General features: G+C 42.6%; 1 protein-coding gene across 1 annotated transcript; it reads right to left on the bottom strand.

Annotated features, from left to right (window-relative positions):
• Positions 1-8: 8 nt before the first annotated feature.
• Positions 9-27906, bottom strand: LOC111248255 (uncharacterized). The gene is made up of 3 exons (XM_022800273.2): positions 26059-27906; positions 22202-23204; positions 9-1415 (listed from the first exon to the last, which is right to left on the bottom strand). The coding sequence occupies exons 1-3, from the start codon at positions 26338-26340 to the stop codon at positions 1045-1047; spliced, it is 1656 nt and encodes a 551-aa protein (XP_022656008.1). The 5' UTR covers positions 26341-27906; the 3' UTR covers positions 9-1044.
• Between the last annotated feature and the right edge of the window lie 32 nt (positions 27907-27938).

Below are 27938 nucleotides of genomic sequence, written 5' to 3'. Positions count from 1 at the left end.
TGACAGGATATGACAACACTCTCGTATTATTAAATACAATCTTATTTATTTAAATTCAGCTTTTCTCTACATTAGGCCAGCAACATAATCAGCGTGATTGCTCTTGTTCTACCTTTTATTTTCATTTTATTGATTGCAACACTTAGCTTGTCCTGCACGTATTTGCCTATTATGACAAGGAGGAGGCTAGATTCTATCGCAATTCAAAGGCCTCAAGTTGAGTACACATGTAGCTTGTAATATAATGGTTTCTAACAGAATGGCACGCCTCTGCTCCGTAATAATGCTATGCTAAAAGCATATATATTACTCGGCTTTACCATGCCGCGTGTAGCGAACTTGCATCTGTAAATATCCGTCTCTCAAATAAGTTACCAGATTCGATTACATAAAAATGGAACCTTTGTAGAACGCTACATATTTCCTAAACGTACGCCAACTTCAATCAGCATATCAAACGATCGTTACTAGTTTTAATTAATATTCTTTTTTCCGTTTGAAGATACTGATCGACGACTAGACGGTTCCTGCCCTCTTCGATCGATTTTTCGCATAATAATTGCTTGAATGTTTATCATTCTAACTATTTATTTATCAGTAAATATTTAATGAAGATTCTTAATGGGAGTCTCTACTTTTATGTAGATGTAAAATACGTGCTAAGATGGCACTTTTGGAAGTTCCAGAACCGACCGAATTGGACTCGAATTCTGTACATTTAATGTGATATACGTAGTTCGATATATTGGAGTTGTACGATTTTGGCAAGCTATCAAAAATACGTCTAAAAAGGAGAGAGAACTGGTAGTTTGCACTCGTTCAGGCGACAATGTTAGTCAATTACATTTATTGTTATCTACTCTATACAGCTTAATGTAGGCTACACATGTATATCATGTTTTGATGGGTGTATGAAAGTTCTTCTATGTATAATGCATCCTTAGCTCTATAGACAAAGACTCTCGTATCCTTGTAACATATCAGTTATCTATTATAGTCTAGCGTTTTGTTGTTATTATTATAATTCTCATAGTGGTTATCCTCCTATCTAGTACAGTGCTGATAAATTGGCTGTTCTGTTTTATCTACGTAGACCCCAGCAGATCTCGGCTCCGCGTTTTGTGCATAGTAGTTTTGCTGCGTCGGATGAGGCTGGGGCTGAGTTTGTTGCTGGTGCTGTGGATGAGCTTGGTGTTGTTGCTGATGGTGATGTGACTGCGGGGGTTGCTGCTGTTGATGTGAGGGTGGAACACCAACGTTGGCCGAACCCCCGCTTGGGTCCAGCGGCGATGAGATCTCACGACTAGAGGGTTGTCCACTGCCTGCCGAATCGAGAGGAGATGACGGTAGCGAGAAACGGCTTGTCACCTCGTCACATAATAATTTGCTGGTTGCGCTACCTGCACTGGTCCCCCCTTAAAAAGCCAAACAGATAATTAGGGTTAACATTTAATAGTTTAATTAAAATTAATTAGGTAAATAATCAATTAGTCTCTGGAGCACTCTACTTGAAGCAAAACCTTTGTCGCCTGCATCTGCGGTTCACGTGTTTTACAAGCGAAACCTTTGCCGTCCTCAACAAGATTTCATAAATTGGTGCACGTATAGGTTTAAAAGATTACCCAGAGTACGATAGTTATGCCACCAAATGTTTTAATTAACGTTTATCTTTTTTAGGGTAATAAAGTAACAAGTTTGGAATTTGTAAATGTAAACTAAAATAGAAAAGTAAAAATGTAAAGTCATTTGGTTAGTCAGCGTAAAAAGCTGTCTAGGCCTTTACAGAAAAACAAGGACATTCTAGGCACAAGCCCCCGACTCCATCGATCATAAGTGACGCATATTGAATAGGATATTAGCAGATCACGGATGTTTCAAATGGACCATCGACTTCAAAGGAGTAGAAAGCCGTAACCCCTATGGGTAGCTAAATGAATGCTCGGGCAGGAGGTCGTAAATATCGAGAGCTGTTGAAATGAAAAATTAAAAAGAAGATGCCGCTTAAACATGCTCCATTTGAACATTCCGAAATAGCTCTATCCTTTTACCTAGAAACGTTTAGAGGATCTAGAAGTTTGAGACTTCGTATGGTGCACCCCTTTTTGAAGGTGGGATTAAAAGGGACAGTCATCCACAAGGCCGATATCATTTGAACTGCAACAGGTGGGCAGCTATAAGAAATGAGAACTTTGAAAACAATATTTCGACTAACCAATTAAGTAACGTTTGACCCTTGCAAAAAGTTAGTTCTACAAAAACTACAAACGACGGCAAAAAGAGTAAACTTGGGGAACGTTTGTTAGTGTATCGCCTAACGGATAGTGTGCTTTAGGCGATCTATATTTTTATACTCGCGTCAATTATTCTGAATGAGCCAAAGTTCACCTGGTATCGAAACACAGTTTTCGACACTTTTTTAGTTGGTTTTTATGCCTAATAAACTAGCATGCCGTTTACTTCTTTACAGATTCACTAAGCAGATAGTTGGTTTTAATAGAGCGATTTAATAAAACACTTTTCTATTTTATTATAGCTAATAAAATTAACATAAATGATTATATAAGTACGCGGCCGTGGCCTGTGGAACCATGACTTAGAATAAATACTTATTTTTATTAACAAAATTAAATTTTAGATAGATATTGATATAAGTCGAGCAAGGTATTTCTTTAGAGACAAGTGTCGAACAATTCCTGCTGCCGAATCTGTTTACACGTGCAGCTCCTCAAGTTAACCTTTTTGAGGTTTGTAGGCTGGACGGCTTGGAAGAAGCTCGCCAAGGAAGGCTTTATCAACAGAATACGGGCACACAGAAACTGTCTATCGCTCATTTGCTTTTCGTGTGCTTCTGTTTTTGGCTTCTGCGCCCGTCAACACCGTTATGTTGCTGGCAGGTCGCTGATGGGCACAGCATCACTATCAGAGACTTTTAGTTGCCGCCACCCAGTCCTATGATCCCTTTCTGTATATATTAATTGTGCAGTAGCCAAGACGGAACATAACCGTTATTTTGTTTAGTGACAAGATTATGTGTCTGCAACTATGACAGTGCGCACTCTCCACAGCCTGGTCGTCTTCCAGCTCCTTTCATACTATTAGCAAGCATGAACGCGATTTGGTGCTGAGACCAGCCCAGTATGGTTAGAAGGCTCGTCCCACTTTGCTTCCCAGCTTAAGCTGATGTTTCGTTAAAGGATCCATGTAGTTGTTGTTATTGTTATGAGTTCACAGTGATGATATTCTTACAAACGGGCAAGTCATCCTGGTCGGTACTGCCATTCGGCAGTAGCTGAAGACGCAGCTTCGATAGATAAAGCGACTGATGATTATCGTAAGGCTACAATGGTTCTGTCTTCTGCCTGACGTAAACACAATCGCAGAATACGGGATCGAGCACTCGGGACAGATCGGAGGGTGGAAAACCAGTTAGTCCAGGGGGTGGTCGCGACATAAGCGAGCCGCCCTTCTAAGCAAAGTCTGTCAAACAAAAGAAAAGCGAAAAAGAGGTACCATCTAGCTAGAAGAAGAACAAATCATGACTTGTTTTAGCCATTCGCGAGTCATAGACCTTCCAGCGTCATCGCCACACGCGTCCAAGCTTCGAATACTAACATCAACAACAGTATAGAAATCGTCTTGTTTTTCCTTAGCTATGCAGCCGAGTTCTTCTATTAGCATGTGTGTTTATGGAGGTGTACATTGGCTGTCTTATAAGTTCTCGAGTAGTACGATAGAGGGAACTGGCACGCTCCTTAGGATGCTCTAGACGGAAGTAAGAGTTACTTCGCGCTCACTCACGTGTTCTTGGTTTGTTAAAAACTTCCGCGCGAAAACACCTTTTTTTTTTCTGTTTCAAATGGAGTTGGTTTCGAACGTTTCATAGTGGGTGTTTTGCTTTAGCATTTCGCATGTTGCAGCCATGTAAGCGGACGTTGAACGTTGATAGGCATGTAGGTATGTTAAGTTACTGGCAACTTGTGAACGAAAATAGTTTCTATATTGAGATAAGATATGCAGGAATACAAAGCACTATTCACTTTCGAATAGCGAGTGTCTATAGAATGTTGTCGATAGCAGGTTTCTAGAGTAACCTACGCAGCGAGTTGGGGAAGGAAGCCCTGTTTTCGGCCGATCAACTGAATAGGAGATTGCTGGACTACTGGTCTATTTTTACGCACAAGGTTGATTGCTAATGAACGTAATAACTTGCGCTAGTGTCTAATTGCTTCGCCAAATGTTATCCTCTAGCCTAAGGGAATGACATTTTGTAGGCTAGCTTGAGCGTTCAGAAGTTAGAGCATGGTATTATCTAACCTCGCTGTGATGTAACATCTATTAGTCCGTTCGAATCTGTTGTATAAGATTGATCTCCAGTTGACTAGTACGCAATAGAGTAAAGATGGCAGTGACGAGCTTGTCAGTAAAAAAAAGTCAGTGGTCGATTATAATGGCTTAAATTAATCCTAAGAAATGACATAGCCAGGCAGACATTGTGGTTTACGATGGCTATCGAAATACAAATGACGCCAATCGCGTTGACCGCTACACAAGCCGCGCCGCATTATGCTGTTGCTGATAGGAACCATGGAATGCAGTCGTTAGTTATGTGTGGTCATTGTTGTCTATGACGGCTGCCGTGGCTTTCTTTACCAAGATTTCAATATGGTGTTTCACAAAATGACTGCAGAATATACATATGTATACAACTCGACCTCATAAACGTGCACCAAAAAAATTCTCTGTGGTTATGGCACCAAAAGCAACCGATTCTGTCGGCGATTTTCGCCGAAGTTTTCAAAGGTCAACCCGTCAACAAGCGACGTCCACACTGCAGTAGAAACGTAATAGTTTCTCTGCTTCGTTCGGCAGAAGTAATGTTCGAGTTGCAATCAATAGATATACGAACTACTTGAAATAGTCCCACTATCGTCGTTATATTCAACGAATATCATAACCAATGGGCAAATTCTAGTAACGATAATCCAGTTATTTCTAAGGTGCGTTACGCAATAAAACTAATGGCTGATCCACAAAGCCTTTGGCGTTGTACATTTTGGATCTGATAGAAATAGATATGTCGTTCCTCTTCTAGTATTACGTTCATAAGCATTGTGTGGAATGAAGATATTTAAACTTTTCGACACTTTGATCAAAAAGAGAAACCGCCAACTCAGCGGATCACTCGAGTCGGCTACCCAACGAGTCGTGTCCCAGAGTGGAGTGATCCGGCCGGAACGTCTTCGACCGATCATTTCGGTTCTGTCTACTCTGTCCCTTCTGCTATCCTATTATTCTTGGGTTTGATGTGACCTCTCCAGGTGTGTGTATGTGTTCGACCGGTCAGTCTTTCGCCGCTCAATCTGGGGCGTCAGGGGCGGACTAGCGCGACATCAACCTGATGACGCTTTCGGCCGCCGGATAGCAATCTGCTCGATAATTTATAGATGTAGAAAACACGAGAGACAAACTGAGCGACGCTGGGAAATTACCTAAGAGTTAACAGGGACATCGCGGATCCGCAGTGTTTCAAATGGGGCAAGAGGAATCTGAGCCGTGGCAAGAATAGACGTGATATAAAAAGCGTTGAAAAAAAAAGGTACTGAACGGAGATCGATCAGGATTGTTAGTGCTGTGTGATATTGGCGCGCTTTCGATCACTGAACGAACGAAGATACGGGCAGACAGACATGTATGTTCAATTGCTATTGGCTATTGTTGTGATCGTCGAGAGATTTTGCATTTTTCCCCGTGGTATCAGCTTAGTTTAACTTTACTTCAACAACATATGCTCTCGGATCGATCTGCGGGCAACGCAAAAGCCGCTTAACAGGCACTGCGAGCGAAAATCGGGTATTGAGTTTCGTTGCTATCGATAATCGTGCAGATAGTGCTAAGTAGTAATATGCACTGCCTTCGCACTCAACGATGCCATTGGATGTAATATTATTTAAAGTCGAGATCTGGCGTTGGGATTCATCATGCTCCATTTTCAATAAATGGAAAGCACGATACAAATAAGGGATCAAGTGCCGACAGAATGATCACATGAGTGCCGTTCGCCTACTAAGTAATGGAGTGAAGTTCAACCCACAGATACGAGCAGTTTATAGCTATCCTTTAAAACTTAGTCAAGATACATTATTTTGCTCCTTGACCTTTTTTTAAACCTTTTATTTATCAAAAACACAGACACATATCATATGGTACTCCATTCCTCCTAGACACTGCTAATAGTAACTTCCCGGTTATCACTCTTACTAGCCGTTATACGCTTTGAAAAGTCTTATGTTTCGACTACGTTTACTGTTGTGTCCCCTACGACATCGATAGGTACATATAGCAGTCCGAAATGATAAGACAAACCCCTATTGTGATCATGGATACTGGATCAACCTGTATGTACCACCGTTCACTAAAAACAGAGGCGCCATGGCAAACAGCTTTAGCAAAATTCATGTCTACACTTTCCCTATTGATATTAAATGCTCAAAAATATGGTGCTAAACTATTTTATATGGTTCTAATATACTTATATGGATCCCATAATAGGCAAACATAATAATAACAAAGCCATTCAATTTATGTTAAAATATTATATTGGCCTATTTATTTAGAGCATTCACTCCAGAACCCTACAAAGCTCCGTATTTAAACTTTTATTGGAAAACTACACGTATCGTGAACTGTCCCTGATGTATTCTGTTCCGAAAACAAGCTGTGATTTTTCAGTTCTATTACCAAACCATGACATGACCCTTGTCGTATACCCCGCTGCTCATCTTTCAACGATGTTTTTGTTTCGAAAAAAACGGGAGTCCGCCATTAGTCAGATAGTTCCGTTTAAACAAGGAAAAGACATGAGATCCTAACATCTAAGAATTTTTTTTTCGACTTACTTTGTTCAGCTTCTGTCGCAAGTTCGTCCCATCAGCCTGACGTGAACATATGGCCAATATATATTCGGTCTAATGATTGGTTTATGTCTTCGAATCGAACTTCTTGGGCGCCTTTTTAACGACATCAGCCTTTGCTACCGAACTGATGACTGACTTTCAGCAAATCTATTACTAATCATAACCACGACCAGAAGCAGCCTATCAGGTGTGCCATTGCTTGAATCTGAAATACTTCCACCATACCACCTGATGCTATAGTTCTTGATTCCGAAAATAATGTTTTTTTTTTTTCTTACAGTAGAACATGCATGTACGCGGTAGCTTGGATGGGTAATAGATTAGTTCGAAAAGTCACCTAGTTAGGTCGCCTATGAGTAGTTACGATCTGCGCCTCTTTCATAAGTAGTGCGGTAACAGATTATATTTAAAATCTCGTGCGTGTTTAGATTGGTATTCACCTTTAGTTTCAAGTGATGCGTCGAAATTCAAATTTAATAATACCGCATTTGGGGCAGTTGAGGTAGGAAAGGCTATCTTTCTTGACAGTCTTATCACTGCAATGGTAGACGAACGTAACCGATCAATGTTTTATTGTTGTCATGAGCCTTTTGGATTCTTTGCAAATGGATCACGATATGTATCAAGACACTCCTGTCTACCAATATGGCATATGATCTTATCTCAGCAAAACAAACTTTTACTGTCAACCCCCCAAACCTGATATTGAAAAGTTGAGCTGTACGGATCTGACCTCCGCGGTCACATGTCGCCAATCGTATTTTGACGTGAGCTCAGTATTCGACGTCTATGTAGGTGGTCTACCCGAAACGAAAGCAATCGATTCGAGGTAGATATCCTGAACGTCCTGTAGATCGCTTGCAAAGTTAAGCCTCGCAATAATTTTGGCGTATAATACGCTCAGCCACCATATTTGAACGATTTCAAAAGATACGCAGTAGTCAAGAGAGTATCCGTCTTACATTCATGTACATTGCCAATCATATACTTGTCGTGTAGATTAGTATCGGCGTTTTTATTTATACAAATCACCAATCTATTTTATAAAAGTTGTAAAATTGTTGCCTTTCCAATCAGAATGATCAGTATAAGATGTTGCTATAGTACGCACTTCTGTATTTTGAGCCAACGACAAAGTTTAACTTCGAATGAAGGTCAGTCGAAAAATCGATTACTGAGTATCTATTTGAGTTGCGAACGAACGGCAATACGTGAAGCTGATTCCAACTTGAAAATTTCCTGGACTACAGGTCGGTTCGTTTAAAACGTTAAAGTAATGTACTTCAACCTATCTATGATGGCCGCTACCGAGTAAGAGCTCCGTTCAAATCGTATGGTTGTGCCTATAGGTGTAAAAATTGCCCTGTATTATTTTGCCGTCACCCTTATACTGCCTTCGCATACCAGTGGACGTTGGGGCGAGCCCTTCTCGGTTAAATTAAGTAAAGAAGCCGCAAAAGCAATTTATCAAATCATTCAGAAATTACCTGTTAAATCTTGTTCTGCGTCATCGCACACTGCGTATGGTCGACAGTTCGGCTAATCTCAAACGGTGTGATACGACTCATACAACAGTAGCTCTGTGAAGTGATTTGAGGCTCTGACCGAAGCGCCTCGTCTTTTCAATTTAGCCAACGGATGTGTAACTCTTACAGATTTTTGAATATGCTTTCGAGCAAACTCTCTCCTGTATTTCTGTATGCCTTGTCGAATCCATGATCTAGAAGCACGAAAACACCTTGGCAGTATACAAAATGGCCTGAAATGGCAAATAAGTCCGATTTCTAACTCCAGTATGAGTGCGTATTACGCCGAGTATCTTCTGTTGGCGTAATTATGTCTAGTGAATATTAGTGCATCGTTCATCTTTTGTCTCTGCTGCAACAGGTGCTTTTGTTTCCAGCTTTTTGAATTAAGCAGCAGCAGCAGCAGCAGCAGCAGCAGCAGCATAATTATAGATAAATTCAATGCACATCCAACACTTTATATTTTTATTTCGTTACTAATTAACTTTAAAGGGTAAATACGATAATAAATGCATACATTCAATAGATGGATGCATTGACACTGTACCGTTAACATCTGTAAACAAGTGTAGAAGCGAAACTAACTTGGTAGGCTTGGTAACTAAAATAAGTGCACTATAAGGAAAATCCCACTTAACAGTTTGAAAGGTGAAACGCATCTTAATAAATTAATCTGTTCAATAGGATAGGTTGCATCTTGGCATATCAATGCACCCTCGTTGGCTCTACAGACCTATTGAGCTCGTTTATAGAACGTGTTCGATTCGAATGAATAAAGTAAATAATAATAAGATAATAAAACAGATACTAATTACTATACTAGAAACGAGTAGTAATGACTAAGACACGCCGTTAAACGAGCGTCTCGTCGCATCCTGACGGTCTTACGATGCCTATTGCTAGTTGTTGATAATGTGTGACAACCACGTGAGCAGCTCGCGGATAGCTGGCAGTATACAAATGTAAGAATACAAAAGAGACGTTTTCCTCTACCTGTGATAAGGTTTTCTCAACTCTGTCATAGTAATCTTGTTTCGTTAGCATTTGTGCATGGCCTTCAATCGAAGGTTGACTGGCACTAGCAATCTCAATGACCAGTGTCAAGTGTTCGAAGTACTGATACCTTCCGCGGAAGGTTAGTTGCTTGTTAATTCATTTAAGACAGCCCACCGATACTGTGTAAATCCTATTTTCAACCCATCTAAGCGTAGTACACCGTCGGGCCCCAAAGCGCCTTGACGAAGTGAAGCATAATAGCTAAATTGATATATGCGTTACTCGATCAAACCAAATTTGTTTGAAGTACTAACATGAAAGCGATAGTTATGTGTGAAATAGACAAGGTTCAATAAATTATACAGTATAACTTTATTTGGACAGACCTAGGCGCAAAAATGAGAATCCAATTAGGCCGTTCCGGATTCCGAAAGTGTTTTATGGCAGTCCAGCTGAAGTAGATGTGGTTACATAAATAGAAGATGGTTCGCTAAATGAAAGACATAGGAGTCGATGATACGTCTAGTAAATAACTGAATCATCCCTATAGTCTATTTTAACATAGCAGGCCGTTGCTGTTTGTGGAATTATTGGTTTCAATTCATGCTTGCCTTCATAATAATGCTTTTAAACCTTGCTGCGTGACCTTATAGAGATTGTGCCAAAATTTGTCTTGCAGCGAAAAAATCTACCCAAAGCAAAATAATTCATTTATTAAGTCCTCTCGAAACCTTATTAATTCAATAAGTGATATGAACAGCCAGTTAAAAGTTTCACTCTGACCCCATTGCAGGATGTTGCCTATCGTGTAGTAACTACGATGTACATAAGGAGTTTGAGTTAAACCGTAAACAGATTCCCGAGTGCGAACGTCGCTGTCTCTTGATATTTTGTCCGTATGGCTATATTAACATTTGTTCTTCCCCACGTTTTCGAATCAGACGCGTTCCCGGTTTTGGGTTGCCTAGGCGCGATTATTGCCCGATTCTGGGCTTAAGCTTCTCTGGGCCACTGTTGCCACTCGTTGCCGGGTCCGCCATGACATTGGCGCTGCTTGTCAAAATTTGAGTGGAGATTATATTGTCGAGTCGGATAAGAGATCTTGCTCTATAAGACGAGAAAGATCCGAGGAATTTTCGTTCAGACGAAAATTAAAGCGCGTTCTCGCATGACAAATAACTATTCTTTTATATTTAGGGTGAGTTGCCTGGATAAGTGTCCGGCAGAGACCCGGATAAGTGTCGAGTACGAGAAGCGGACTTGTGCCAAAAAAAACAAAAGAGAAATCGACAAAAAATAATTGCTCCATCATAAGTATACTGTTGGTATCAGTGACTGAAATAGTAAAGGCGCCCTATACGCTACTTCTAGCATTGAACGATGCTTCTGTGAATCTGAAAAGAGAACTGGCAGAAAATGCAGATTCGCACTGGTGGGCGTCCTCTCAAAGGCCTCAATGTTGCCCTATTTGACTACAAGTAAATTTTCTCGGTGGGCATTTTGCAGTAGGTTTCACATTTTGCATTTGCTGCGGATGTTCCAAAACTAAATTCTAGCCAACAGTGATAACAATAATAAAATTTAAAAAGACAATCTAGATAATCATAAAAAAATAACAACATGATCCGGAAAGTTTGGTTTTCTCTAAATCTTTTCATCAGTCAACATCAGTACAGGAGATCTAAGGAACAATATAGACGTTGAGTCGAGCGTATGTATAATAACAAATGTATGCCTAAGAGTGACACTAAACCGGGCCAATGTAGCTTCTGTATTAGAGACCATAGCAGGCTTGCGTTTCAAAGAATTGGACAATGATGCTAGGTTCGCTACGATGTGGCGTTTGAATATTTCGAATACGCTCATACCTTTCAATTTTAAAGATGGCAGGGTAACGCAAAGTGGCCAAAAAAGTCTTACGCAGTTTTCAACGTAACTTTCAAGATAACCTACACGTCCTTCTTGGTCAATTATGCGGACCCAATCTAACGAGTGCTTCTCTGTTCACTGCCTAAGTACTACAGGACCAGGGATTGTGGTGCCTCGGACATCTACTGCCGCTATGCTAATCATCAGACGCGCAAGTAAGAAAGTTGTCCTGACCTGTCGTTGCTAGACAAGTCGGCCTTCCCAGCAAAAGCTGCCGGTGGCAGGACTACGTTGAATGCTTGATATAACAGGCGGCCGAGCCTGCTATACGTCAGTCACTCAGTCAGTCCGGGCTGGATGAAAGAACCATTGGTAGCAGATCACCTACCCTTTGTCAGCATAAACACTCTCAAAAGGCGTGCCCAATACAGCATATCGTTGCTAACTGTGGCTTCAATCGTCGCCCAGTTGACGCGGAACGAACCGTCTTACGGATAACATTATAGCTGCAAGCTTCCTAGAGACCAATCGCTGCGATTGGTGGCCGGCAAACCTCCGCCGAAGGAGAAAAGCCACTACAAATGATCGTATTTAACCGTTGTCGTCGAGTTCCGAGATACATTGCCAACGAAAGCAAGTCAACGAAGAACGACGATGAGAAGAAATCGAAGCTGCAATGCTGTTCTTTTGTATATTTTAGTTTCGCAGCCTACGTAACTAAATAGCGAAACTGACTAGGAGTATATGGGAAGGGCACCTTAATGACTATGCGTCCATCCGCCAGCCCTAGCACCAGACGAAGACAAGTCCTTTCTAGAACAACAATACAGTGTCTATGGAATTCAAGAGATGATTAGCTATTACCGAAGTTGGAGAACTCTGAATAAGATTATAAATTTCTCAAGTCGACCGAGTAACGCATCGCAAATGAGTGTGGGGTTTCAAACAATGCGTAATCGAGAATCCGCAATAGAAAATAACCAGTGCAGACTCCAAAACTAAACGCTGTCCTCCAAAAGTACATTTCTAATAATCTGTCTAGATCACTGCGAGTGTTAGCTTCGTTAATTTAATATGAGTTAACGTATAATATCACGCATTGCTCAAAAAGTTCTTAGACATACGTTACATATCAGAGAAGTTAGGTAGATGTTTTTCAATATAGGACAATAAAACCAACGAATGTGACTGGTTCTTATGAGATTCTTCGAAGAATCAAACAGCAGGTCGTTCTCGATTTTGTTGCTGCCGAGAACTTTTCTACCCCCGATGCGAAAATTAATCGCAGGGGTGATCGCTGGCTTGCCCACAATCGAACATTGTTATTGTTAGAAGTAAAATTTCATCCGTTTTTATTTCGATAAAGTTACAAAGTATAAAAAGACCACACTTTAGATCATAGTCATACGTATACATATTCACGTTTACGTGAAAAACCCACGAAATATGGGTTTTTAGTAGTTTTTTTTTTTTGTTTTGTATGAAGTCGTTCCGCAGCCGAACAAGCTGGTCAGGTAACGTATAACCTCGATTTAACTGTGAACAAATATTGAAAGGTTATAGCATAAGTGCTCCCGCGATTAAACTAACACGATTCGTTTGATAGCAACGCGTCATATTGAAACCAAATTAGCTTTCATTCTTTTAAAGTCATATATGATACGCGACTGGCTCATTCACCTTTGTCCTATTTTTTTTTTTATCATAGATTCTTTACTTTATCGTAATTGATTCCAAACGTATACATTGGGCGTTGATCACTTGGCAGGCTAGCCTTTGACATAGAACTACATTGGCTTGATAGCGTTTTCATGGTCCCTCAATTCAATTTCTGGGCATTTCTACATCTCCCATGGTGCTAAAAGCGGCAACCGTTTTTTGCCAAATGCAATCTCGGTCTGTCGTAAGCGCGGAGGTACGATTTAGACATCGATGGCTGTAGGTGAGAATAGAATACACTGCTGTCCAAGACGTTCCTTAGTGCCTTTGTAGGCCGAAAAGGCTCACCTAAGTACAGGTCGCAAAAACGGTACCCTAAAACTCTCGAAGTAGTACTTATTGCTCTAAAAGTTGGAAGAAAAGTGGCGATTTTCCTCGTTCCACGTACCAAAGTACCTTATGTCATTTACTTCAATAACATCGTTTTACATTCTTCCAATACAGCCTAAAATAGTTTCACTCGTGGTTCTATACGTTATATCCAGCGGTGAGCACTCGACATCTTTCCAAATTGGAGCACTATGGCAATGAACAACACAGTGATCATGAGAACAGCGTGGAGTAGCAGGGTATTTTGCATTTTCTGCAAAACCGGCCATATCTTCCGAGTAAGGACGGGACTCTGCCAAAACTCTGATCAAAGTAGGCCCACTCCTCCATCTCCTTCAGCTCCAATACATTGCTCTGGCGTTCCATTGGCAAACAAACGTTAGCGAAACGACCGGACTGGGTAAGACGCCGAAACTAGCCATGCCACCGTTCGTTCGTTACTGTCGACTAGATGGCTGGTCTCAGCTCATCCAGTTTATAAATAATAGAAAAGGAAAGAGAGAAAGTTTACATCTCTGATATATACCACATTTAAGACTAACACACTGACAGGCAAACACATATATAGATGGACGGGCAATAAAACTCGACTGAAAATCCGACGTTGCCGTTGGCGCAGGCGGTGCGATTTAGCGGACTTGGGTTTTGCTTCGCACTCGCCACTAAAATCTAAATGAAACAAATCCCCATATATATATATATATATCTATCTATCGCACGTCGTGCCGACTGAGCGTAAGTAGCGTGGAATAAATGTAGCTGATGTTTGTGCTAAAGTATAGTACTCCTGATAATTTTATGGACAAGATTAGGACTACTCTGAGCGAGCTGGTAGCAGTCAGACTGTAAAAATGACAATGAATTGTAGTTGAATGGGCAAACGTATCAGGCAAACAGACGCAGGATCAACGTCTGCTTATGCACAAAATAAAGCTAAATCAGTGATTTCAATCAATGCAGATTCGTTTGACGTTAATGTGGAAATTAGGCTGCAATGGCGTTAGCTTTTAAAGGTTACAAACGTACTGAAACCTTCCATGGTACAGATAGAATTTAAATGGTACACTATTAAGGGGAAAACACGTGGTGCTATTCAGTGATTGTGTATCCTTGACGCTTTTCATCGATTATACCGCAAGTAAATATAGCATCTGTTTCGAAGACGAACATCTGTATACCCGTCGTAATCTAACCTTATCAAATAGAATAATTTCACCTACCTGACTTGAACTCGACGATGTAAGAGCGAACACACACAGATTGTGGCCTGTATAACCCTAGCAACTATATCTGTAACTCTCTGCGAGACTACGAATCTACCAATATTTTTTTATCGATATCAGAGTTTCCTTAACTTCCTTACCCGTTGTATTCTGTTTCGTGCTGATCAATGGCTATTCACGACTCGCGAGGATGGTTGTTCCAGTTATATGTCGTGTCTATAACAATATATACACTTGAAGATGCGACTTATCCTTTGGGTGAGTTCTGCTTACGCTGTAAATTCACCCATGATATCAGCGTTCATCACTGAGTTTGTACACATGCATAAAAAGACATAGACATACATATATCCTCTGTGTTCACACATACTCGTGGGCTTTGTATTTCAGATGGGCAAATTTGCCTCCCTCTTCAGTGGTGGTACGTCTTTGGTGTGATGTGATGTAGCGTGTAGCTTATTCCTCCCCTGCCCTGTGCCACAGATTACACGATGCGATATAGTTGTGGGAAAATAGTCATCATCACCAGCAGCATTAGAAATAGTAGTAACAAATCCAACGACTCCGGTAACTCATCGTGGCAGTTCGTCTGTTTGACGCGACCGCTCTAGCTTTTTTACTCAGACACGCAGGGATCTAAATTACGAGGCTATGGGTGAGCTAGCTACGTCGAGTTACCAACACCAGCTAGATTCCTCTTCTTTCTAGCGTTTTGAGAGCGGCGCGACTAACTAGGGACTGAATAAATGAATCGACGCTAGATTATTACGTGTTTAACTCGAAAAAACCAACTAGCCCGCTCAGACGGATGGGCAGGGAGCTGTTGCGACGAAGTAGCCAAGGGCTTCCGTAACCGTAGCGGTAGTCGTAGGGGGTAATCAGTCGTAGGAATAGTAGAAAACTTCTTTATACAGTAGAGACTGTCCTTTTGGCTCAGCCAATCTTAATAGGTTACCAAAAATGAAAAGCAAAACAATTACGGCACGTTCATTAATACAAGTTGGCCACCGAAGGATCTTCATGTATGTATCCGGCAACATAACCAACCCATATTCAAACATGCGTACGAATCGATCACAATGATAATAATTCACGAAATGAGGGCGCAAGAGCAACGAAGCGCTCACAGGTTGGAACAAACTTTGAAAATAAATATAGAATATAACAAAACGATGACTATGGCAGCGAGGACCGGAGCTTCATTCGGATAGTTGACAGATCCCAACGGTATATAATTTATACACATACGTACATTTTGCATACTTCTATGAGCGAATAGATCGTACGCTCGGTTCGGTACCTTATTTCAATTGCCTCTTATTCTAACTAGATGACCAGCTACTCAATAACAACAATAGCAGTCTTACTTAGCCTCTAACATTAGTTCCATTTAGCGCGGCCCGCCGTCAACCTTTCAGGAGCACGTAGTAAGTCAGGAAGGAAGGTCAGGTAGGTCGGTACTTTCTATTTCGAAATGGCTGACTAGGCAACTGGGATTTGACTGTTTTGTTGACGAAGCACGCCACTCGTCAACGAGTGCAGCGTCCATTCGATGTTTAATGAAACATGTGATACAGTTTGCTACCGTTAAATTAATAGAAATAGTAAACTAACTGGTAATAATAATCGTATCTAGTAACGTTTTATGAGCTATGTCTAAATAGACAAAATTCGGTCGAACTGATACTTTGTTTTGAAGATCTTCTCTGACAGAAAAGTTTGTCAGCCCTAGAGTAGCGCACAGGGTACGAGGTGATTGTGCACACGTGGCAGCGTTGGATGCGGTACTTTGTATTATCTGATGTTTCACATTTATCTCCCAATGTTACGAGAGAAATATATGCAGCAGATGATTGTGATCAGCAAATCTTACATAGTACCGCGACCTGATATTTTAGGCGAGTGAGAAACAATTACAAGCCGGCGAAACAAGGCGTCTGTATCACGTATACGCACGAGAGGAAAGATGTTGCGGTTAGTTTAGAGCAATCGAATCACTTAAACGGATTGCAAACATTAGGACTTGGCCTTCAACCACAGCAAGGCTTGTTGTTGACTTAACTACTAACATGCACGCACTCGTGCAGAAGGCTAGAGGCAGCATACTATACGTAAGCGGCCCATTTCGATTCATCCGGTCGTTCCACGCGACGGCAGTCGCAGCTTGGCCTTTTTTTCAAAATGAAATATAGGCTTCGTGCGTCTGTCCCTAGTACGTTAAATCGTTTTCCGTTTCTTTTTAGGTGAGCTCCTTCAGAAATTTTGACAAACTGTTTGGTGGTTCAACTTCCTCGTTTATTCTCTCAGGGATAAATTCCGTCACCGAAAAGAATGCATTTATTTATATACAACTTAGTGCATATTTCGGGGAGAATATATATTTGATTCCAGGAAGTCTTAACGCTGTTAGACAGGTAGACATCCTGCACGCTTCGCCGACAAACGGGGGAATTAGATCGCCGCATATATGGATGAGTACAGCGACACGGGTTTCAAGCCAAAATCTTATCTAAATAATTAAATTATCTGGATTGATTTAATCGGCAGGTGTATTTACCAGCAATAACTATCAACTGCAGTTGTGACTGGATATCGAATGCAGCGATCAATGATTGGTGTATATACATATGTGTTCGGGTTTGGGAGAGCTTATCTAGCATCCTAGTATCCGTCCTTATCTAGTATAATTAGATACGAATCGAATGAGTAATTATCTGAGAAAATCTATGCTCGACACAGCCCGCACTCGAGACGCAGAAAGGATTGCACCAGTCAATAGCTATAGTCATACCGATACTGTATCTTGTTACTAATCGATAGACATATCGAAATGATCCGTCATGGTGAATCTATACGTATAATGTATATTATTATTCTCTGATGAACGACCGTTATGTCCTATTTCGTTTGAGCAACATCGAAAGGCACGCTGCATAGTTGCGCTACGAAAGATGCAGAACTTGCCTCTAGACACTCTTCCATTATTGCTTTTCCTTCTATTCCCTTTCTATTTAGTTGCGTTTTATTGAAACTATTGTCAATGGCCTGGCTTGTTAGGCCAGCATAGCTATTGACCGTGTACAGCTGCAAGACCAGTCAGTCCTATATGGCAGTGTCCTTCATAAACGGATAGTAGTGCTTTCATTGATCCAGGCTCCAAAGCCGGTAATCGCAGGGCTTCGGTTAGTCAAGTTAGCTAAAATCACATCATGTTCCCTGTCCTACAGCAAGGTGCCTCCGTTGTACTCGGGTACAAACAAGTGACCTCCCAAAGAGCTCAGGCTCAGCTGGATTTGGCGGTCGGGCCAATCTATCCAGCTCTACTATCAAGACCGTCATGCCAAATAAAAAAATCGATCGGACAGTACAGCAAATACTGCCCTTTTCCTATCTGAATCGGGTGAAAACAGTTCTCGAAAATTGGCCTTCTCTCATCTCACAGGTCCGCAGCCTATTCAGCTCGTGTTTTTGGGCGACATTTATTTGATGTCAATGGCTTCTCTGTCGTTCGATGGATCGCTCGAAACGGGCGAGCGCAAGTCATGAAACGAGTATACGACTGACGTCTTGACTTGTGCTATGGCGAGCACAGGCGAACTCGCTCCCGGCGAAGAAAGTTCACAACGAAGAGAGCTCTTCCATCTAAAGAAAGAAGAGAACTTTCGGTAACTTTTCCTTGGCCTATCCCTCTTGTCCTTTTTGTGGCGTCGTGGAGATCCCATGTCATTCGACAGCACCTGCATGCTCTCATGTCTTGAGAACATACTCTTCCATTCCAAGCCTATGCATACGGACACATCGCTATAAAAATATTGCCGGTGGCTTTAGCGTAGCTCTAAGAGTCTCTTAAACGAACCTCGGTCTTTGACTGAGATCGCAAAGCACAACAAATAACTGGTATAATAGTGCTTTAAGTATGAGACTGCCACCGAAAGCATACGTTAGCTAACTTCTCCTATGGGGATGTTATAATGGCAATAATAATAGTATGTCTTTTTAGATGTACATCCCATGTACACATGTAATAATTTCAATAAATGGGATGGGAGGTTAGTTGTGATTGTAGGAACACGGACGTGGGGCACCGCGGTACGGTCACTTGGTGCCAACAACCCATTTGTTTGAGTCACTCGCCGAGACTAACATAATAGTAGTAATAATATTTTTTACACAGTAACAGCAACAGTAGCGACATTGCCCGAAGGATAATAACAAGTGACGGTCCAGCCGGAGATCGGTAAAAGATATGTGGTATATCCGAGCACATTATAATTGTTTCATATATAATAAACTTGATAATATATTTAAAGTTAGATATTAGAATTCGCATTTTCTGGAAGTAGTGCCAGTGAAGCGTATACCATTTGGTAAAAATATATTTGATGAAAGTCACTATATTTTCCTTAGTCTTAAAATATGTGCCTCTACCTTAAGGTCTACATATCAGTTAAGTAGCAATTCGAGAACGTCTATAAAATCCCTAAAAAATAACCACTCATTGCTAAAGTAATTAGATATAGGAGAATTTTTGGACAAGAAAAATAATGCCAATATTAGTGTCCTATATATCTTTGATCAGCCAAAGACGGCTTTTAATTTTTTCGGTGGCTTTTTTTGTTTAGGCCTGTTGTGAAAAAATGCCCTTATCTTATACGAAGGGCATATAAGATATTGTTTATGATTCTATCGTTCTCATGTCTCTATGCTTTCAGTGTTACGTCCAGTATGGCCGTTAGGTATTTTGATGTCTAGAAGTCTTTTTTACGTTAGGGAGCGTGGTCTGGATGGTTAATACGCACTTCCGAACGTGTTTCCGTGGCAATCACAAACAGCGAACATGCTGGCCATCGGTAATTCAAACCTTAATGGTCACGGACAGGCAAAGATGAGTAATAAAATATTAGGGCCACTAGCGTGATAGTTACTCTGCCACTTCATAGGCCTATTGGAAAGGCCGAGATCCGTCCAAAAAAATCTTTCCTCTTGCTATCCAAATTTATACCTAACGGTGATTCCCAAGACCTGTCCTCATAAGAAAAACTAATTAAAGGCCAGCTCGAAATGGTACAAACCTGTTAGAAATCTGCCTCTACTATTCAGCTGACGCAGAGTCTTAAATATTCTAGTATCTTTATCTTCGTTGATTCTAGCATTTCAATTAACAGGCTTTGAAAACTCGATCGCGGTTGATATGCGGGAGCTCGTTACTCGAAAAACCCCAAAGAGAATAAACAATCCCGTAGCATTTTCCCATGTTACTCGCCGCTAGACCAACGCTCGTAAACGCGTATCGGCGAGAATAGAAAGCAGTCTGTAGCTTCTGCTAACTGCTTGAGGCTTCAACTACTTGTTATCAGTCCCTGCAACACTGTTCTATTACTCTTCAGTGCCATCGCCGACGTGGTAACTAGAAAGGAGTCTGAGGATTGTCGTCATGGACAGCCACCACCGAGATCGGCCACCCCAGTTCGCACAGAACACGAAAAAAAAACAGGCATCAAACTTGGATGACATCAACGTTGCTGGTTTATAGGATTTTTAGTCACTTTCAGCAAATCGATTCTGGTGGAGATATTTGACTTTGTCTTAGATGATTTCCTGGACTCGTAAAACCGTTGTCACTGTGAGAACATCGTTCTTCCAATCCCAATCTGATCTCGACGAATCGTATCCTATCATGACTGAAGTATAATGGTGTGAAAAGCGTTACGTATCTAACCTGTAACACAGATACTCAACATTTGAAGCAGAAGTGAGTCGCATAGGAAAAATTCATTATAGACGCAGTTCTATCTTCTTGGCGCTTTTTTTAGTCTACGATAATCAAAAGCGGCTCCCTTTTGACTGGTAGTAACGGCAGAGGTCGCTGGTGTTATTCTTTTAAGGCTACGGCAACATGGGTCCTTGATAATTGTCGATTTCTTCCTTAACTTTAGGTAAGTTGAAGATCGTACACTGAAAGAGTTCCCTTGCTAGCTACTAATTGTTCTGAAACGTATATTCTAGCCTTGGACGATCGTATTTGCAAACACCGAGCACATAGATCTTGCATACGAGATGGCTGTCGCGGAATAGTTCTTTCGGCTCGGCATATTGTCAGGCACATTCATCAGCGATTCCCATCGCCCATTCCGTCGCAATTTCGCGATACCCCCGTGGAACATCACGATCAAAGAGCTCGGCAGCGTTAAAGACTAAATACTGCCTGGAAGAATGTAAGGTGGCTGACCATGTTGAACCTTGTCAGAGAGAATGAGGCGGTGAGACAGCTAGTACCATAAAGTGTGCTCTTTACAACCTTCGATCCAACGCGATCTTCTTCCTAAGGCTGACGACGCTCTTGGAGACACGAAACAACCGAAGCACGTGAGAATCGATAACAACAGTGGACCGAAGAGGTGACCCTTTCAGAAAACAATGAAAGTAAAATCTTTTGGAAAAGGCTGAGATAAAGATTAGAAGATATCTATTCCGCTATCAGCCATTAAAGGAAAAAGAGTCAAAATAAATGATTTTTTTACTATTAAGCCATAGATCGAAGGCTGCTATTTAAGGTTTTTTAACGTAAGTATGTTCAATGTTTACTTGGCGCATGCTATGAAGCAATGTACGTTCTTTAGAAACGTTTACGTTGCCAGTGCTCAGCGAGTCCATGTGAAAGACACCCATGAGATGAGTCAACCAATACCTTCAGTACAAAACAACAAAGCCGAACTAGGATTTTGAGCTTATACAAGAATGATGCTGATAGGACGCGTATCCGTGTCTTCGGTTCGCTATATCTCGCACTTGCTGTTGTTAGCTGTTCTTCGAGAAGCCAGTTAATCTACTACGCACGAAGCTATTTGAACGGTGAAAGGACACGTCCAGAGTTGTTGAGAAGTAAAAAGTCAAGTATCGCCGGCTAGAAAAATATCGGCATGTGTAATGAATTCGAATCACAAGTGCCTCAAGTGCTAGGAATAAGGGGCGGGAACTCATCTATGCACAAGGAAGTGAGTATTTTTTTAAGAGCCCAGGCCGACGACAACGAAGAGAGACGGTGATGGGCATGAACAGAGTGAAAAAGATCGTTCAGTCCAGTTGTTCAATCGAGTATGGTTGCACTCGTATCGTCGCTGTTTATTCGCTGCCCACTCAGTAGGAAAAACCATTGGCAGATAGATCAGCATTTTTCTTAGGAACAGAAGTAACAACAACAACCACGTCTGATCACGGCTAATAGGACTCGAGAGATTGCAGTTGATGGCTGGCCGCTGGACAACACCGTTTCCGGAATAACAAAGCATTATTATACGTTTATCTATCAGTGGAGCGAGCGCACATTAGAAAGAAAACATAGCTCTGAGAAGCGCAGGACTGACTGTCGACGGTTGCCTCAACCATCCGGACATTTATTATAGTTTCTGGGGCGCATTGCCGACTTTTATATGAATCGCCACGAGATAGTGGCTGATACGAACCTAATCATAAGCCCCGCCGCTTCCTTAAGCATAGCTAGCTTTAGCAACGGCACTGGGTAAATGCTCTCACTCAAGGTATTACCTTTCCAGGCGCCGATCTAATTACATACACACAACGCATGAACAGTACATGAAAATTATGGTTTTTTTTTTCTACTTACCATCTTGCACGGCGTTCTCTTGGCCGACAATGGTAAGAGGCGACGACATTTGTGCCTCCATCATCTTTGAGTAGTCCTTATAGTCTTGTGGTACCTCCTGATAGCCACCACCGCCGCCGCCTCCACCGGCTGACGCCATAATTCCAACTGAGGTACCATTTTCATATCCTGAAACTATTGATGGGAGACTTGCGGTTTTCATATAGTCGTAATTCATTGTTGGCACGGTTGAGTTAACTGTAGCTGGGTAGTAATCAGTATTGACATTGGATCCCATTGAACCAAGGTAAGACGGATAACCGTTTTGGTAGACTGCATAGTCCGCTGCGGCTACAGCAGTATAACTGGCTACCATATCACATCCAGTGCTGGTATACATTGATGGCTGAGTTGTTTGCACTTCGGGATAATAGTTGGCGACAGGTGTTATAGCAGCTGCCGCGGCTGGGCCCGTGGCTATGGGTGTAACGCCGGCGGCCACCGCGGGTGGGTTTGCTACATGGCTGGCTCCATTGGTGTACGATTGCTTCATGAGCTGGAACTTTCGACGGAAACCACGTGGCCGTCGGCGAAATGAGCCCTCCTCGAACATGAACTCCGAGCTGGGGTCGATTGTCCAATAATGGCCCTTCGCGGCCCGGCCTAAGCCTTTCGGCAATTTGAGGAAGCACTCGTTAAGTGATAAATTGTGCCGAACGCTATTCTTCCAGCCCGTGTAAGAACCTCGAAAGAAGCTGTATCGCTGCTGAAGAAAGGTGTAAATTTCATTAAGAGTAAGCCGTTTAGTAGGTGAACTTTGTATTGCCATGACAATGAGCGCGATGTAAGAGATCGGCGGTTTTTCCTGCCTTCGTTGCGAATTCGAATCGCTCTTTTTTCCACCTCCACTGCTGCTACCGCTATTAGCTTTACCATTGGCAACCGCACCACCCGTACCTGGCTTATCCTCAGGCACTTGTGCAGTTGGGCCGTCCGGAACTTCGGCAAGGGCAGTGCTGCTTACCTGTAAGTACACATTTCAATCATCTGTTAAGCACTGTTTTGTATTACAAAGCAGCTAGGTTCCAGTAATCTGGTCACTGCGATCACAGGCTCGACGGGCCGAGGCAACAACTATCGACTGTTTTCAGGGCCTTACGCAAAGATATATGTAACCCCATTTCAAAAATTGCCTTACGCCGATTTTTACGCTCGTCAACGTCTGTAAACTGGTACTATAGTATCGCTTAACTACTATTGCACATATTATTCTGCGCGTAATGACGCGCCTTAAGGACACTGGTGAAAGTAGGAGGTCAGCTTTCAGGTATCGTTTTGTTAACTATAATATTGCTTTTCGTATGGCTTTAAGACAGAGTGTTCATTTCAACAGCTTATTGTGAGTATTCGATTTTCGCCGAGTAAAATACCAGGGGCTGCTGTAAGGGGTATTTGCTGGTATCCACAGACAACAAGAAACATCTTTTGTCAGTATACGAGTACCACATAATCTAAACGGGGCATTTTTAACTAAATTAAATTGTTGATTTTGAATAGACGATATCAGACAGTTCGTGGGGTAACAAAGCACTTGTGTCCTTGCACTTGTGGGAAACTAACTTGTGTTTAAAAAAGCCCCCCGCCGATTGTTCTTCTAAATGTCTATTTATTAATTTCGTTATTCGTCAAACTAGAGAGAAAAGTTAAAGGCACTTTTTTAAATAGTTGTCTTTAGAAAAAGACTTATTTGAAATTTCAGCGATTCGGCTGTTCGCTGTGAGCTTCCAACAGTCAAATAGAAAGCACGAGATGACAGCTTATGATAACAAATGATGGTCACGAAGCGGTTTGGGATTTTCCAGTTTTATCGAAAAGATAGTGGTAACTAAGTAGTGAACCGAAAGTTAGTAAATGCACTCTAATCTACGAAGATTTAGACATAGTTAGAGTTACCATTGCAAAGTTACTATATAGACGTTAGACGTATCCGCTAACATTAGTGTTATGCGTGGTTCCTCGTGATAGCCTAGTAACGCATTTGCCTGCTAATCTTAGAAGGACGTTGTGGTCAAGGTTCAAACCGGGCCATAGGCAGAGCGCTGCAAGCCAGCCGTCTGATGGAATAAACTCGAAACGTACAGGTCCAGTGCATACACGAAGGCCATGCTTCGATAGATCGGAAGCTCTGAGCTTCGTGAAAGTGCTGTACACGTAGATTCTGACGCATGAAACTCTATCCAAGAAAGTGGGATTACGTCATAAGGAATTTTACGAGCGTACAATCGATCGAGCCGTACTAGCCCCCGTCGGGCAAATGCCTTGATGATCTCCATCTGACCATGATCTTTGACTAAGTCATCTCCATCCAGCTTTTAACCGAAGCGCTGATTCCTAAAACCACAGTCTATTGTTACGAGCGTCGCCTGGAGCCGCGGTAGCTTTGTACGCTTGTGGTTGAACCACAGCCGTCCGTCTGGAACGTTTTGATGAAGTCAACAAGCATTTTGGCTCATCCGGAGATTCGATGTTGTGGCGAAATGATGCTCATCCGAATCGTTAAGAAGTGTCTCAGAACAGATGCCCATTTCCAGTCGCAGCAATAAGTTGTTGTATAAATACCGAACGTCAACCAAACTAGCTGCAATCACAGGCTTGTTGGTTAATAGATTAATTGTTTCTTGGACCGTTAATCTGATCTGAACTTTTTATTTCTCGGTTCCTGGTAAAAGTGTCAGCGGTTGCGTCTGGCCATGGCCGCCTCCAAGTAAAGTGCCGCGATGTCGTCTTTTACTTTCGATATTCGTACCTCTTATTACTCGAAGTAAACGTTATACCGAAACCATCCGTTGATCTTTACGTGCGTACTGAATGCGATCGCCAGTTTGTTGCATAGCTCGACCATACGTATTACCGTAGTGGCCGCGACAAGGGCCAAAGGCCGTGGCCGGCAGCCAGTCTCCAGTGAAAGGTGAGGTGCGCTGATTGTCGTCGAGACCTTTAGCGCCATCGCTACGCAAAAAGTAGGACAGACCAATCCTCCACTTGAGCAAACGTCGACGGACTGACACGCAGGCGTGACTCCCACTCTTCCGGTGCTGATATAACATTCCTGAGTCGAAACTCCACAGTAGAAGTACATGTGTACATCAGCTACATAAACAATGGCACAATATAATAGAAGGAGGTGGACGACCGATGGAAAAAGGTCGCTCAGAAAACGTACGTTTACTCGTAGTTGATGGCGACGACACTCGGAGAGACAGTAGCAAAAGATATAGTGATGATTATAGCGACAGGCGAGACAGCTCGAAAATGGTCGCAGGCCATGGTGACAAAAAGAAAAACAGGACAATCTAGCGTTACACCTGTACAGGCACTGTTAGTGATTAATCAGTGAACAGTGAGCTAACAGAAAACACTATCGCGTAACAGCACCTAACTAAATGTCATTAGATTTAGACGTACACTAAAAACATATATCGAACAAATTAAGAGATATGACGGAAGTATAGCATCAGAAAGACACTGAAAATTAAATTACTATATTGCTAAATAAGACTGACAAACGACTTATTCTAACACACGAGCCGCAGGTACCCGCATAAACTCATAAACATTCGCACCTATTTTGAATCCTGCTTGTAATTCCATAGTGCATATGCTGTATTTTTAATTATTTTTTTTTAGTTACGAGGTCGCTCGGTTCTTTTTTCTCGGAAACAGAAGCCGCTTCGGCGCGCACGAAGTATTTGTTGATTTCACTGTGCGACAGACGTAGGGCATAGTTGTACCGTCTGCTCGAGTCTCATCATCTAGATCAACTAGTTGGCTATAGAGTATAGCTTTTCTAAAAAGAAGAAAGAAACATTTTAACTAACCTGCGAATTAATGTATTCATGATAAATAGATTGTATCGCACTGCTATGTTGCGAGTAGTCCAGATGTAGGCCATTCATCGGGTGTGGAAGATAATTTTCGACCATTAGAGAAAGTGGCGATGTGCAAGAACTGGAGGCTGGTGCAGGCACAACGGAGGGAAGCATCGAAGGTCCGCTCGAGGTGGCCATACACGGCACAGGAGTCATTGTAGGCACTGAAGGGACAGATGAAATGAGGTCGCCTCTTTGAGGACTGTCCTCGGTTTCACGTTTAATCATCATTTTGACACGCAAGCTGCGTCGTTAAGGTAGAGGACGGTGGCAAACGGGTCAGTTTTTGCGCGAAATAACCTCGTGATTGTCGTCGGTTGGCAACAATAGGGTAGCGTTTTGTCAAATTTACAACTAATCACCTCGAATCGTTGGAAGACCGTGACGTCCACGATGCAAACGAATAAACTTTAATATCAATACGCGCACATTGACCTACGGAACCAAAGGGCACTTGAACGGCATTGAAGCGCCGCCGTCGCCGGCGTCGCTGGCCTTCGTTAAATCACGGCAACGGCGACGACGACGACGACAACAATTATTATGATGCTGATGATGACAATGATCAACACACACACTTAAACAAAGTCACAATAGCATTTACATTTGCGTCTCGCATTCGCACGTTGAATCCTAATATTGTTATTATTATGATGATCGCTGCAGGTAAATACAAAAGTAGTATTGTGCGCGGCTGTGTGTGTCGTGCGTGACTGAGTGTTCACGTCGCTGTGTATACACGACGTCGTGTCGTGTGAGATACATCAACGACGGAAGACTGCAAGGTGGCGGCGACTGCCCCAGCCGTCGGAACCGCCGTCGACTTAAGCCAACCGACTATGTTTATGCTGTCGATAAACAGGACGCCACGCAAGCGTCGGAAGAAGACGTTCCACTGGGGTGTCGGTGACCACTGCCGGCGGTAGATAAGCTAAGAAATGCACAGCGTAACGATTTAGCTCGACAAACGGTCACAGGCACTATTTCAGTCTATCTCTTCAGCGGGACAGTCACTGTGCTTCGTTCCGGTTTGATCCACTCCACTCGTATTAAGTCTAATTTTCGGTTAAGGTCAACGCGCTTGCTGGCCTGCGTGCGGACGGGAGCGCTTGGTGCTGCGACGAGATCCCGCTCCCGAATGTTTGAACTCAACACGCGTAAATATTTGAGCTAACAGCAGCAGCAGTAGACTTGCCCTGGCTAGTAGCGGCAGTAGTAACAGCGGCGACGGCGGCACTAGTAGCAGTAGCAGCAGCAGCAGCAGCAGCAGCAGCAGTTCCTTTCTCGTCTCGTTAGCTATATAGTCGGACAAACAGGCAAACTACAGTGGCCTGCTCTCTTCTCGTTCGCAACAGCTTCTCCTCGGTCAGGCAGCACGGTCTCTCGCATCTCGCTCAGCGACACCGGCCCACTGTTCATGGCGTGGCGCGAAAGCGAGAGAGAGATAAGGAGAACGAGGGGGGAGAGAGAGGGGGTGCGAGCAAGACCGCCGCCGCTGTGACCGCTACCGCCTTCAAGCTGGAGGGGCGTGTTACCGACCGCCGCAGCCGTCCTCATCGTCCCTTTCGCTATCATACATACGATGCAGTTACTGGCTCGCGGCAACGGTTACTTCCGTGGCTGACTGGCGATAGCCATGCAGACTACCGACTGAGCCGGCTAGTCAATGTCTTCTTTCTGCGGCCGTTTCGACTGCCTCTCAACAAGCTGAAACCGGCGCTCCCAGTCGTCCCTATGCGCCTCTTGAGGTTCTCATTCACTTGTTCGTTGTTTCGCGATCACTGCGCAACGACACGATGTGTTCTAGCTCATCGGCTGCCCAGCCGGCC

The sequence above is a fragment of the Varroa destructor genome, unplaced genomic scaffold (genome assembly GCF_002443255.2).
Source record: "Varroa destructor unplaced genomic scaffold, Vdes_3.0 BEIS01000003.1, whole genome shotgun sequence".
In the NCBI taxonomy this organism is placed as follows: Eukaryota; Metazoa; Arthropoda; class Arachnida; order Mesostigmata; family Varroidae; genus Varroa; species Varroa destructor.
Note: the sequence above shows the minus strand (reverse complement) of the source record. Positions and strands in the feature narration are given on the sequence as shown.